At 43.7% G+C, this 15,079-nt stretch overlaps 1 protein-coding gene across 1 annotated transcript in view; it reads right to left on the reverse strand.

Moving 5' to 3' along the window:
- mios (missing oocyte, meiosis regulator, homolog (Drosophila)) overlaps nucleotides 1-15,079 on the reverse strand; it is a 73,406-nt gene that overhangs the window by 42,166 nt on the left and 16,161 nt on the right. The window contains exons 3-5 of the mRNA XM_061956319.2: nucleotides 14,014-14,507; nucleotides 13,842-13,936; nucleotides 13,506-13,760 (exon numbers count right to left, since the gene is read on the reverse strand). Of these exons, the coding sequence (XP_061812303.1) occupies nucleotides 13,506-13,760; nucleotides 13,842-13,936; nucleotides 14,014-14,507 (844 nt within the window). The remainder of the gene's footprint in view (nucleotides 1-13,505; nucleotides 13,761-13,841; nucleotides 13,937-14,013; nucleotides 14,508-15,079) is intronic.

The following is a 15,079-nucleotide window of genomic DNA, read 5'->3' on the forward strand; positions in this document are numbered from 1 at the left end:
CCCACATATCATGTTTTGTTTGTACACAGCTAGCTCGACAGCGAATGCACTGTAATTGTAATAACACGCATGACGTGCTGCATGTATAATGATCAATATTATAGTGACTCACTCGATGGACAGTTGTGCGTTTGGCCCAGCTGGCCGTGGACGTTTATTTTGGGAGAGCACTCCATTTATGTCGAAATAGCTTGGCTCCAAGTTAGACATTTACAGCGTCAAAGTCACGCCGACCTCACTCCCTCTTCCGTCTGCTCCAACGTTTCACCCTTCCTTAGTGCTCGCTTCTAGAAGCAGTCGTTCATCCTCCATATATTTAGCTTCAAAAAGATAAGGTTGTGAATCCTCATTTGCTCAAAAATAGTCGTCATGTTGTCTGTTACCAAGTCTGCCATGATTAGAAAACACACGCGTTTGTTTCCAAAAGTAGGAACACACATTTGTTGCCGGAAGTCAGAAGTGCGCTGTTGTGGAAATAAAAAATGTGCTGAGGAAATCAGTCCCGATGACCAAAATACGATTAACATTGTGCATATTGATATAAACAACACTAAATTGGCCCTAGTGTGTAAATGTGAGTGTAAATGTTGTCTGTCTATCTGAGTTGGCCCTGCGATGAAGTGGCAACTTGTCCAGGATGTACCCCACCTTCCACCCGAATGCAACTGGGATAGGCTCCAGCCCCCCTGCCATCCAAAGAGGGACAAGCGGTAGAAATGGATGGTGTCTGTTACTACATTATATATACAGGTAAAAGCCAGTAAATTAGAATATTTTGAAAAACTTGATTTATTTCAGTAATTGCATTCAAAAGGTGTAACTTGTACATTATATTTATTCATTGCACACAGACTGATGCATTCAAATGTTTTATTTCATTTAATTTTGATGATTTGAAGTGGCAACAAATGAAAATCCAAAATTCCGTGTGTCACAAAATTAGAATATTACTTAAGGCTAATACAAAAAAGGGATTTTTAGAAATGTTGGCCAACTGAAAAGTATGAAAATGAAAAATATGAGCATGTACAATACTCAATACTTGGTTGGAGCTCCTTTTGCCTCAATTACTGCGTTAATGCGGCGTGGCATGGAGTCCATGAGTTTCTGGCACTGCTCAGGTGTTATGAGAGCCCAGGTTGCTCTGATAGTGGCCTTCAACTCTTCTGCGTTTTTGGGTCTGGCATTCTGCATCTTCCTTTTCACAATACCCCACAGATTTTCTATGGGGCAAAGGTCAGGGGAGTTGGCGGGCCAATTTAGAACAGAAATACCATGGTCCGTAAACCAGGCACGGGTAGATTTTGCGCTGTGTGCAGGCGCCAAGTCCTGTTGGAACTTGAAATCTCCATCTCCATAGAGCAGGTCAGCAGCAGGAAGCATGTAGTGCTCTAAAACTTGCTGGTAGACGGCTGCGTTGACCCTGGATCTCAGGAAACAGAGTAGACCGACACCAGCAGATGACATGGCACCCCAAACCATCACTGATGGTGGAAACTTTACACTAGACTTCAGGCAACGTGGATCCTGTGCCTCTCCTGTCTTCCTCCAGACTCTGGGACTTCGATTTCCAAAGGAAATGCAAAATTTGCATGGTTGGGTGATGGTTTGGGGTGCCATGTCATCTGCTGGTGTCGGTCCACTCTGTTTCCTGAGATCCAGGGTCAACGCAGCCGTCTACCAGCAAGTTTTAGAGCACTTCATGCTTCCTGCTGCTGACCTGCTCTATGGAGATGGAGATTTCAAGTTCCAACAGGACTTGGCGCCTGCACACAGCGCAAAATCTACCCGTGCCTGGTTTACGGACCATGGTATTTCTGTTCTAAATTGGCCCGCCAACTCCCCTGACCTTAGCCCCATAGAAAATCTGTGGGGTATTGTGAAAAGGAAGATGCAGAATGCCAGACCCAAAAACGCAGAAGAGTTGAAGGCCACTATCAGAGCAACCTGGGCTCTCATAACACCTGAGCAGTGCCAGAAACTCATCGACTCCATGCGCACGCCGCATTAACGCAGTAATTGAGGCAAAAGGAGCTCCAACCAAGTATTGAGTATTGTACATGCTCATATTTTTCATTTTCATACTTTTCAGTTGGCCAACATTTCTAAAAATCCCTTTTTTGTATTAGCCTTACACAATATTCTAATTTTGTGACACACGGAATTTTGGATTTCATTTGTTGCCACTTCAAATCATCAAAATTAAATGAAATAAACATTTGAATGCATCAGTCTGTGTGCAATGAATAAATATAATGTACAAGTTACACCTTTTGAATGCAATTACTGAAATAAATCAAGTTTTTCAAAATATTCTAATTTACTGGCTTTTACCTGTATACTTGCAGTGTGTATATAAAACGTTGGAGGGTTTATAAGTTGTTGTAGAGGGATTTGAAGGCTATGATGACTCATTAGCCGCATCTTCCAAGCGTTTTTTATCATATTTAAAATCCTAAATAAAAAAAAAGACGTGTGTGTGTGGAGGGGGCGTGGCCTGCAGGCCTGCAGTGGAACGGGGTGTGCCAGGACCGGCCTCAAAGTCAGCGACAAGTGCGTAGATGGTCCACCTGGGCCTTGTTATCTAATCACCTGTCGCACTGTATAAGCAGCAACGGGAAGGAGAGACGTTGTTGGAGCTGGAGCAAGAGCTAGGTACAAACAGAAAACTGCTGCAAAGCAACCTGAGAACATATTGCAAAATAAAACTGTATTGCAAACCTGAAACCGGGTTTTCATGTCGGTGCTTGGTGGTCCGAAGAACCTCCTGGAGGGCAACCTCCACAATGTGTTCTTGTCTCTCAAAATGATTGTGAACGACGGGCAAAATTCCCCAAAAAGTGCAGTTCCCCTTTAAGTCTGTATTCAAACCATAGGCAGCAATAGCAATATGTAGCTGAATGGCTACATCGCTTACGTACCTTTACGAATTATAGTCTCTATTGTCATTAGACATACCGCTTCAATGTATCCACCATTGCCATAATTAGTAGGCACTGACCATGCCATTAAATGTACTTTAGGGAAAACCCTTCGGTATATTGTCGGCGGAGGTTGGGGAAACAGGTCTTCAGAGAGGTTTGCACACAAGAAAGACTTAATTGACACACAATACAAAGTTACCCAGGCACCTTTTTACTTTGTATGAGGCTGGAAGTTGGTGTAGTGACATGTGCGTGTTAATTACTTGTATTCCATCACGTGACTTCTTCCCGGAAGTTGGCCAGCCTAGCCAAGATCGCTGTTGTGCAGCAAGCAACGCGCAAACTATCCAAGTACACGAGGTGCCTAGATCTTCCTGCAAAAAGCAGCAAAAAAAATCAAACTACGCAATGAAATAGATCCCCGAAAAAAAATATTTGTCGAGTGATATGAAGGATAATCCGTCGGTCACACTCCCAGACATGTCAAACTATCTTGTGCTCCGGACATCACTCTACATGACAAAACAGATGAAAACTAGGAAAATCACAGAGGTCTACAAGTTATTTGTTTTTGGCTGGGTCAGGGGTCGGCAACCTTTACCAGTCAAAGAGCCATTTTGACCAGTTTCACAAATTAAAGAAAACAATGGGAGCCACAAAATTATTTTGAAATTTAAAATGAAATAACACTGCATACAAAGTTTTTTTTCTTGCTTTGTGCTATGTATAAACCAAGAGTCTCAGACACGCGGCCCACACCTTAATATGAAAATTGAATGTTAGTGCGGCCCGCGGGTTTTATATGAATGGCGCGTGACAGCGTCATACTTGTCAACACTCCCGATTTTTCCGGCAGACTATGATTGTCAAGGCAACTGTTCTCTTGAACTTGCCGTGATGGTACAGCATTTAGCGCACACTAAAATCAGCGTGCCGGCCCAGCCACACGTTGTATGGGGCTTCTGTTTGCACACGTAAGTGACAGCAAGGCATACTTGGTCAACAACCACACAGGTTACACTGACGGTGGCTGTATAAAAAACTTTAACACTCTGACTAATAATGCGCCACACTGTGAACCCACATCAAACAAGAATGACAAACACATTTCGGGAGAACATCCGCACCGTAACACAACATAAACACAACAGAACAAATACCCAGAATCCCATGCAGCATGCGGTAAGTATGCGGCTGAGCCGCATCAGACTGATCAAAGAGCCGCATGCGGCTCGAGAGCCGCGGGTTGCCGACCCCTGGGCTGGGTCAAAGAAATTGGTATCAAGATTATCCCGGATGAATATGCCTCGTTTTTGCTCGGTTAAGGTTGCATTTTATGATTTAACTTCACGTCTACAGCCATGTTTGTAGTCTTGTTGTTGTTGCGAGCGCCGTTTACGAGTGCAAGTGTTTTTCCCCGCCTTTATCAAATTTTAACTATAGATGTCAACATTGTGTATGTGCTGAAAGCTTCATTTAGGATTGTTGCCATTGGTTTTGCTCACATTTGCTTTCTTTTACTTAGACTCGCAGAGTTGGGGCTTCATGAAACACTCGTAGCAAGTTTGTTTTATGAAATACACATGATACCGATATAATACTTAAATGGGAATGTGGAGGGGGGCGTGGCCTGCGGGCCTGCACCGAGGTGCGGTGTGCCAGGACCGGCCTCGAAGTCAGCGACAGGTGCGTAGATGGCCTTGTTATCTAATCACCTGTCGCTCTGTATAAGGCAGCAACCGGGAGGAGAGACGTGGTTGTAGCTGGCGTGAGAGCGAGAGCGTGCCTGTCACAGCCACAAAAGACAATTGCTGGAAAGCAACACACAGACTTTTATTGAAAAATAGAACTGTATTGAACCATGAAACGGGCTCGCATGGAAATGCTTGGTGGTTTGGAGGACACACTGGTAGGCAACTTCCACAGGGAAATACTAAACGTTAAAAGTATATGAAACAAACCTTTAACGCAGTGATCACTGCAAACTCTTTGTACGGAGTGCTTGCTACTTTCCTCGTCATCGTTTTGTAAAATCTTGCACTTTTCCGCCCTTTTTTAATTATCTCTCAAAAAGCTCTGAAAAAAACGTTTATCCTTTTCGTAATTTGAATGGTTTGTACAGCCGAAAACAACGCAACCATAGGGCATTTTTCTTTGAGAAAGGCAAAATGGTGCCTAGTACCCATTGAGAACAGGCGCGGGCTTGACCACCATGCATATTCAATGAGCCAGGTCTGTACATCCCAGCAATACAACCTATAACAGTGCATTCTCAGACATGGATGACACGAATACTCAAAAACAGGTCCCAACAGGCAAGAAAAGTGGCTTTTGCATAATATGACCCCTTTAAAGCAGGTTGAAGTTCATCTCTGACAATTTCCTGTCCGACTCAAGCTTGCTACAATATGTTTGAGACTATTGTGCTATGTTTAAGATTTTGTTAGTTGTATTCACTTTATGTGAGCAGTAGGGACCTGCTCAGTGGCCTTGTGGTTAAGAGTGTCCGCCTTGAGATTTGTAGGTCGTGAGTTCAAACCCCGACCGAGTCATACCAAAGACTATAAAAATGGGACCCATTACCTCCCTGCTTGGCACTCAGCATCAAGGGTTGGAATTGGGGGTTAAATCACCAAAATGATTCCTGAGCACGGCCACTGCTGCTGCTCACTGCTCCCCTCACCTCCCAGGGGGTGGACCAAGGGGATGGGTCAAATGCAGAGGGTAATTACACCACACCTAGTGTGTGTGTGACTATCAGTGGTACTTTAACTTTTTAATATTAATCGGGTTGCATCGAACCGTTGACATGCACATGCAACACATGAATACATTGGTAGAGCAGGTGTAATACATTGGTAGAGCAGGTGTGGTTTTAGGGGAAAATTTTAAGTTTGATTTTGATGTATTCTAACAAAAGTGCGTATTATAACTTCCTTTCGGCTAACACGACAAGAATTGTGGGTAAGCCGGCATACGTAACGACAACAACAAGGCAAGCATGGCTGAGCCGATACAGATCTAAAGTTTGGCAACACTATGAGTTTTAAAGGAGCACCTTGATAAAACGAAGGCTATTTGCAAAATGTGCCACATTGCTGGTAAATTCACTGGAAGGCACCTTAGAACTTATTTGAAACAGCGACATGGAACCCCATCAATTAGGCATATTTAATTAGTGAATACATCGTGATCAGGATGTGAATCGTATCTAATCGCCAACTGACAAAGTAGCTTAAATGTATCGGATTGTTGCTTGTGAATAAGATGTGTTGTATATCGTATTGGGTAGAGACCAGAGATGACCATCCCTCTGGAGCAGTGTGGGGTGCTGGTATTCTGCCTAAAGAGAGCACCTATTCGACACACAAATTCTATGACGGCTGAACAATATTATGCAATATGAATCTTTTGCCCCCCTCATACTTGTGGCAACCCCTCAAGCAGTGTTCCTTAACCAAAGGGCCCTGAGCGCCCCCTAGAGGACTGACAAAAGAATGTCTGTTTTTTTAGTTGTGGTGCATATGGGCAGCAGTGGTAGTCAGATTACACTTTTCCACCACAGTAATGAAAATCTTAAACAAACAGAAGAAATCTGGAGCTAACATCAGAGAAGTTTCTTAAGCGCAAAAATTACGACTGAAGTGATTAAACTGTATTTTCATTTGCACTTTATTTTTAGGTAAGAAACATATTCGTTATTAATTGAGTCTATTTATTTAAGCAAAATATATATGTACATTCATAATGTTTTTTTTCATTATTTATGAGCTCTCTTTTATGCAGTTAGTATTTATTTTTCTAAAACGGCCTGATCTAAAAAGTTAAAGTTAAAGTACCAATGATTGTCACACACACTAGGTGTGGCAAAATTATTGATCACCCCCTGGGAGGTGAGGGGAGCAGTGGGCAGCAGCAGTGGCCGCGCCCGGGAATAATTTTTGGTGATTTAACCCCCGATTCCAACCCTTGATGCTGAGTGCCAAGCAGGGAGGTAATGGGTCCCATTTTTATAGTCTTTGGTATGACTCGGCCGGGGTTTGAACTCACAACCTACCGATCTCAGGGCTGACACTCTAACCACTAGGCCACTGAGTAGGTTGCTAGGCCACTGAGTAAACCTAAAGTTTATGTGTTAAATAAATATTCATCTTTGAGATTAATAAACACATGGTTTAATCTCATTTGAAAAGGTTGTTAACTTTAAGTAGGTTGGATATAATTACCCAATACGATAAAAATTAAAGGCCTACTGAAACCCACTACTACCGACCACGCAGTCTGAGAGTTTATTTATCAATGATAAATGATAAATGATAAATGGGTTGTACTTGTATAGCGCTTTTCTACCTTCAAGGTACTCAAAGCGCTTTGACACAACTTCCACATTTACCCATTCACACACACATTCACACACTGATGGAGGGAGCTGCCATGCAAGGCGCTAACCAGCGCCCATCAGGAGCAAGGGTTAAGTGTCTTGCTCAGGACACAACGGACATGACGAGGTTGGTACTAGGTGGGGATTGAACCAGGGACCCTTGGGTTGCGCACGGCCACTCTCCCACTGCGCCACGCCGTCCCAATGAAATCTTAACATTGCAACACATGCCAATACGGCCGGGTTAGCTTACTAAAGTGCAATTTTAAATTTTGCGCGAAATATCCTGCTGAAAACGTCTCGGTATGATGACGTCAGCGCGTGACGTCACGGATTGTGGAGGACATTTTGGGACAGCATGGTGGCCAGCTATTAAGTCGTCTGTTTTCATCGCAAAATTCCACAGTATTCTGGACATCTGTGTTGGTGAATCTTTTGCAATTTGTTCAATGAACAATGGAGACAGCAAAGAAGAAAGATGTAGGTGGGAAGCGGTGTATTGCGGCCGACTGCAGCAACACAAACACACATTGTTTACATTCCCGGAAGATGACAGTCAAGCTTTACCATTGGCCTGTGGAGAACTGGGACAACAGAGACTCTTACCAGGAGGACTTTGAGTTGGATGCGCAGACACGGTACCGTGAGTACACATGCAGCTGCGGCTTCCAAACATTTGATCGCATGCCCGTACGTGCGTGCCGCTATGTGCATGTCACGTACGTAACTTTGGGGAAATATATGTGCTGTATGAGGTGTTTGTTATGCGGTATTAATTTGTGGCATATTAAATATAAGCCTGGTTGTGTTGTGGCTAATAGAGTATATATATGTCTTGTGTTTATTTACTGTTTTAGTCATTCCCAGCTGAATATCAGGTCCCACCCGCCTCTCACAGCATCTTCCCTATCTGAATCGCTCCCACTGCCCTCTAGTCCTTCAGTCTCACTTTCCTCATCCACAAATCTTTCATCCTCGCTCAAATTAATGGGGAAATCGTCGCTTTCTCGGTCCGAATCGCTCTCGCTGCTGGTGGCCATGATTATAAACAATGTGCAGATGTGAGGAGCTCCACAACCTGTGACGTCACGCTACTCGTCTGCTACTTCCGGTACAGGCAAGGCTTTTTTATCAGCGAACAAAAGTTGCGAACTTTATCGTCGATGTTCTCTACTAAATCCTTTCAGCAAAAATATGGCAATATCGCAAAATGATCAAGTATGACAAATAGAATGGACCTGCTATCCCCGTTTAAATAAGAACATCGCATTTCAGTAGGCCTTTAAGAGTATGATTACTAATTCAGTGTTAGTATTTGATTGAGCCCCGAGGTCAAAAAGATTAAGAACCCCTGCTCTGAAGAATGCTGCCCTGTGCAATTGCATATACCGTATGTGGCCTACAACCGAAATCAACCCGGCACATTAGAATGCAACACAGAAAACAGAGAAAAACTGGAAACGACGTAAATTTGCATAATATTACCCTTACATTTTTCTATAAAATATAAATCCTGATAAAAAAATGTTTCTCAAATTTAGTTTTTTCTGATCCAAATTGTTTTGAATCCCTTTTCTTAGCTTTTACATTTACAGTATTTGACCACATAAAGTGTGTGCTTTTTAATAAAATGTTCGCTCATTGAATTTTAAAAATCCTTACATTTGTTGTTACAATACAACGTTGGACAATTTTGCCCAGTATTTCAAGTCAAAACATATAATAATGTGCAACATACAGTAATAATGTACCAATAAGTGCGTTAAGTAAAAGAAAGCACACACAAGGACGCATCAGTTTTTATTTCGACACTACCTTTAGTATAGAAGCTGTCAAGTTATCATTAACTTACCATTGACGACGTTTAAGAAGCTACAATCCCTAGCATCGGTGGGCATGTCCACAACAACAGCCAACTGGCTCATATCAGCAGCAGCACTTTGTTTTCCTGTGTTACACAGCTTTTGGATGACAAGTAGTCATCAAATGTATATATTTTTATATCACTTGACACATACAAGTCATTTGGGAACTGTTCAGATCTGTGTTTTGGAGTAAAAAGATTCGTTTTGTATGCTTTTTTATACACACTTTTATTTGAGGTGGCCACTTCGAGGTTTGAGTGACCGAGTGTCTCAGAGGCAGGCGGGGAGCTGTCATGGCTCTATAGAGGCGAGTTAAAAGTTTAGTTTAAAAAAGTTTTTTTAAGGAAGTGCACAATTCACCGAAAACATGTGTGTATCCGTTTTTATTGGCCAATTCCGTGATTCCATCACAGCGCCTTTGGACACACTTGCACCGTATCATATTATTCAGACTATAAAAGTGCACTTATTCATAGAGACTATTTTTAAAATGATAAACATGTGGTTATTGTGAAGGAGGGGAAGTGTGCGGCTGTTCTGAACTTGACGACTAAGGAGGAGACGTGACGTGAGGCTGTTAAAAAAAAAAGGAGTGAAAGAGTGAGCCTCTCAAGTTGCGACTGCTGTCCTGTTTGTACATTGATCTTACATCCGTGATGTCGTTCACAACAACACAAGCAGATGAGATGTGTTGTGGGTCTATGGATTGTTCTTGCGAGCTTTAGCTTTGTAGTTTAGTCAGTGTTTCAAGTGGTGAACCCGGACATATTACTGTCCCAAACAAATGTTCCTTCTCCTCATAAAGACTGCATTTTACTCACATTTTAAGTCAATTTCTGTGACACAGTTTTCTGCGTTTAATCGCGGATTCCATTTAATTGGTAATTTCCATGCCTTACTTGTTTTGTTAAGTTTAATAATTATTAAGAGTTATGTTAAATTAAAGGTAGAAACCATGATGAGATCCCAAACTTCTAGTAGACGTGGTCTTTTTTTCACTCATACGTTTCACCGTTACAAGCTCAGGAATTTGCGTGCACGTTCATCTTTTTTTCCCCATCCATCCATTTTCTACCGCTTGTCCCGTTCGGGTTGCGGGTGGGGCTGGAGCCTATCCCAGCTGCAATCAGGCGGAAGGCAGGGTACACCCTGGAGAAGTCGCCACTTCCATCGCAGCGCCAAGACAGATAGACAGACAACATTCACACTTACAGTACATTCACACACTAGGGCCAATTTAGTGTTGGTGCGTGTCTTTGGAGGTGGGAGAAGGCCGGGGTACCCGGAAGGAATTCACACAGTCACAGGGAGAACATGCAAACTCCACATAGACGACCCAGAGCCCGGGAATCGAACCCAGGACCTTTTTATTGTGAGGGACGAGCACTAACTACTGTGCTGCCCTCTTTTTTTTCTCGATTATAATATTTTTATGATCATGAGAAGCCCGAATGCAGCTGAGATAGGCTCCAGCACCCCCCGCGACCCCAAAAGGGACAAGCGGTAGAAAATGGATGGATGGATGGACGGATGGAGAAGCTAAAATCCAATATATGTACAAAATTCCATTTGTCCAAAAATTAGGTGGGTGCGGCTGAAAAACAAGAGCGGTCTATAGCAGTGGTAGGGAACCTATGGCTCTCGAGCCAGATGTGGCTCTTTTGATGACAGCATGTGGCTCTCAGATAAATCTTATTTGACATTGCTGAACACGATAAGTAATGAATAATTCCACTGGTAGTCACAGTGTTAAAAACAACATTCAAAATATAAAACATTCTCATGCGTTTTATTCCACCCATCCGTTTTCTACCGCACCTGTTCAAGAAGTCGCATTAATGGTGAGAAGTATTTTAATTATAGGCTCCAGCACCCCCCGCGAAAAAGAATAAGAGACTTATCATACTCTAAAAATGTTGGTCTTACTTAAAAATGCACGCATTTAGTTGTATTCACTGTTAAAAAAATATTATATGGCTCTCACGGGAATACATTTTAAAATATTTGGCTTTCATGGCTCTCTCAGCCAAAAAGGTTCCCGACCACTGGTCTATAGCCTTTAAAATTACCGCACTTATATGGCAGTTTAAGAACAGGTCACTTCATCAGGTAGTGCAAGTTGTGCCCAAATTTGCCCACCCTGTCGTTTCAATTGGCCTGCTAAAGAGTGGCTTCCCAAATGTAATACATATGCATACTGTATTCAATTTGGGGCTTAAAGGGGAACATTATCACCAGACCTATGTAAGCGTCATTATATACCTTGATGTTGCAGAAAAAAGACCATATATTTTTTTAACCGATTTCCGAACTCTAAATGGGTGAATTTTGGCGAATTAAACGCCTTTCTATTATTCGCTCCCGGGGCGATGACGTCACGTTGTGACGTCACATCGGGAAGCAATCCGCCATTTTCTCAAACACATTACAAACACCGAGTCAAATCAGCTCGGTTTTTTTCCGTTTTTTCGACTGTTTTCCGTACCTTGGAGACATCATGCCTCGTCGGTGTGTTGTCGGCGGGTGTAACAACACGAACAGGGACGGATTCACGTTGCACCAGTGGCCCAAAGATGCGAAAGTGACAAGAAATTGGACGTTTGTTCCGCACACTTTACCGACAAAAGCTATGCTACGACAGAGATGGCAAGAATGTGTGGATATCCTGCGACACTCAAAGCAGATGCATTTCCAACGATAAAGTCAAAGAAATCTGCCGCCAGACCCCCATTGAATCTGCCGGAGTGTGTGAGCTATTCAGGGACAAAGGACCTCGGTAGCACGGCAAGCAATGGCGGCAGTTTGTTCCCGCAGACGAGCGAGCTAAACCCCCTGGATGTCTTGGCTCACACCGTCTCTTATGCCACCGAAGATGATCAAGAGAAGAATATCGACCCTAGCTTCCCTGGCCTGCTGACATCAACTCCAAAACTGGACAGATCAGCTTTCAGGAAAAGAGAGCGGATGAGGGTATGTCTACAGAATATATTAATTGATGACAATTGGGCTGTCTGCACTCTCAAAGTGCATGTTGTTGCCAAATGTATTTCATATGCTGTAAACCTAGTTCATAGTTGTTAGTTTCCTTTAATGCCAAACAAACACATACCAATCGTTGGTTAGAAGGCGATCGCCGAATTCGTCCTCGCTTTCTCCCGTGTCGCTGGCTGTCGTGTCGTTTTCGTCGGTTTCGCTTGCATACGGTTCAAACCGATATGGCTCAATAGCTTCAGTTTCTTCTTCAATTTCGTTTTCGCTACCTGCCTCCACACTACAACCATCCGTTTCAATACATGCGTAATCTGTTGAATCGCTTACGCCGCTGAAATCCGAGTCTGAATCCGAGCTAATGTCGCTATAGCTTGCTGTTCTATGCGCCATGTTTGTTTGTGTTGGCATCACTATGTGACGTCACAGGAAAATGGACGGGTGTATATAACGATGGTTAAAATCAGGCACTTTGAAGCTTTTTTTAGGGATATTGCGTGATGGGTAAAATTTTGAAAAAAACTTCGAAAAATAAAATAAGCCACTGGGAACTGATTTTTAATGGTTTTAACCCTTCTGAAATTGTGATAATGTTCCCCTTTAACTCCTCTTCGCTCACGGTGCTGCTATACAATTAAAATCATTTTAATTAGGTTTGCCTAATGCCGTGGCATACACTTCTAAGGCTACGTTCACACTGCAGAGTTGGATGTCTAATTCAGAATGTTTTTTAAAACACAATCTTTTTATGTGGTCGTTCATAAAAAAAAAGCAATTTCTACTGTGAATGCAATCTGACCCGCATGCGGACATGTCATTACGTCGCACACAATGCACTGTAAACATGGCTTGCACTCTAGTCGGCCTCGGTACTGGCGCATTTGTGGCAATTCAAAGGGTTTTGTGCAATCAAAGTCAACATTTTCTGAACCCAATTAATAAGAAGGAAGAGGACAAGTATTTTGGCTCAGGCAGTTTTAAGGGATATTTTGAAGAACAGGTCTGTGAGTGAGCAGTCGGAGACAGGAGTGGTGGTACTTTTCACCTGTTTTCTGCTCCGTTGCGAACAATTTGTTTTGTAACCGTATATTTTGGCGAATAATTATGACGCTTATAGCTTTTCGATGACGTTCTGGTCGGATGAACGTGATCGGAGCGCAGGAGCGTTCACATTGAGGACACGTCGCATATATATCCGATTTATTTCCACATACGAAAGAGGCCTGGGTCAGATAGGAGCATTTGGAATTGTGCTGTTCACACTGACATGAAAAAAATATGATACAGTTTGCATATGGGCAAAAAAATCAGAATTGACCCGCAGTGTGAACAAGGTCTTGAACTCACCCTTCTCAGCCATGGCTCCCTTGTTGAGGATCTGAATGGCTCGGCGGATGTCCAGGTTGAAGAGAGCCACGGCGGCGGCCCGCTCCCACTCGCGCTCCTGCTCGAGCGAGCGCAGGAAGGGCTCCACGTCAATGTCGGGCCCCCGGCTGATCCAGCCGCAGAGTCGCAAGGCGACGCTGCGCTCCTCGCTGTGGTACCGGGTCACGTCGGTCTGGCAGTCCGAGCCGCTCCAGCATTTACGGCTCTCCGTGGTGCCTGGTGGTGCGAAGAGACAAGTGATCACCATCTACCGCACGGTACGCTGCTGTGGATTCTGATCCGAACCCGGTTTCTTACCCGAGCTGTTCTTGACAATGTTCTTGATACCGGAATAGACAAGGGCCTGCTTGTTGCCCTGCAGTTTCAACTCCACGTCCTCGGCACACTGCTTCATATGTGAGTTTTACATAGGAAGCATGACACGTACACCAGCGCTGCACATTCAGGCTAAACATATGCAATAAAAAGGATATAGAAGAGGTCAAACCACAAGGACTTGAGCTGCGAATCGTTGCCTCCAGCCAGCAGGTGGTTCCTCCACACTTGGACGGTATCGTGTCCGTACCTGGACTGAGCCCTCTGCCTCATCTTGGTGGCGATGTCCTTCTCCAAGACGCTCTCTAAGCCCTCCGCTTCGTCCTCCACGCAGTCGTACAGGTGCCGGCCGCACGCCCATCGCAGCGAGGTGGTGGAGCTCCACGCCAGCGAGATGCGCTCGAACACCGTGAAGTCGGTCATGGCGCGGTTGGCCGCGGACACCACCACCATGCGGTTCTGGGAGGACGGGTGCCAGGCGAAGCTGCCAATCTGGTTGTCGCAGGGCTGCACGCTGCGCTCGATGATGGTGGGCTCCGTCTCGTCCCCGATAGGCGTGGGGGTGTGCTGCATGTCGTAAAGGCGGATAATGTTGCTGTCGCGGGTCAGCGTGGCCAGCAGGCCCGTGCGAGTTGGACACCACGCCACCTGGCAAGGATGAAGCTCACAGTAAGTTGTGTCACATTGTACAAAGTCATGACTACCGCGTGGCATGTAGGAGTTTGCTTTGAAACTGGTTGCCCGCCCCCTCAAGAACATCAAGTTGATTTCATTTTCTTCATGACTCCAGATGTCAAACAGGTACCGTATTTTTCGGACTATAAGTCGCAGTTTTTTTCATAGTTTGGCCGGGGGTGCGACTTATACTCAGGAGCGACTTATGTGTGAAATGATTAACACGTTTGCGTAAAATATCAAATAATATTATTTAGCTCATTCACGTTAGAGACTAGACGTATAAGATTTCATGGGATTTAGCGATTAGGAGTGACAGATTGTTTGGTAAACGTATAGCATGTTCTATATGTTATAGTTATTTGAATGACTCTTACCATAATATGTTACGTTAACATACCAGGCACGTTCTCAGTTGGTTATTTATGCCTCATATAACGTACATTTATTCAGCCTGTTGTTCACTATTCTTTATTTATTTTAAATTGCCTTTCAAATATCTATTCTTGGTGTTGGGTTTTATCAAATAAATTTCCCCCAAAAAT

Source organism: Nerophis lumbriciformis, linkage group LG04 (genome assembly GCF_033978685.3).
Source record: "Nerophis lumbriciformis linkage group LG04, RoL_Nlum_v2.1, whole genome shotgun sequence".
In the NCBI taxonomy this organism is placed as follows: domain Eukaryota; kingdom Metazoa; phylum Chordata; class Actinopteri; order Syngnathiformes; family Syngnathidae; genus Nerophis; species Nerophis lumbriciformis.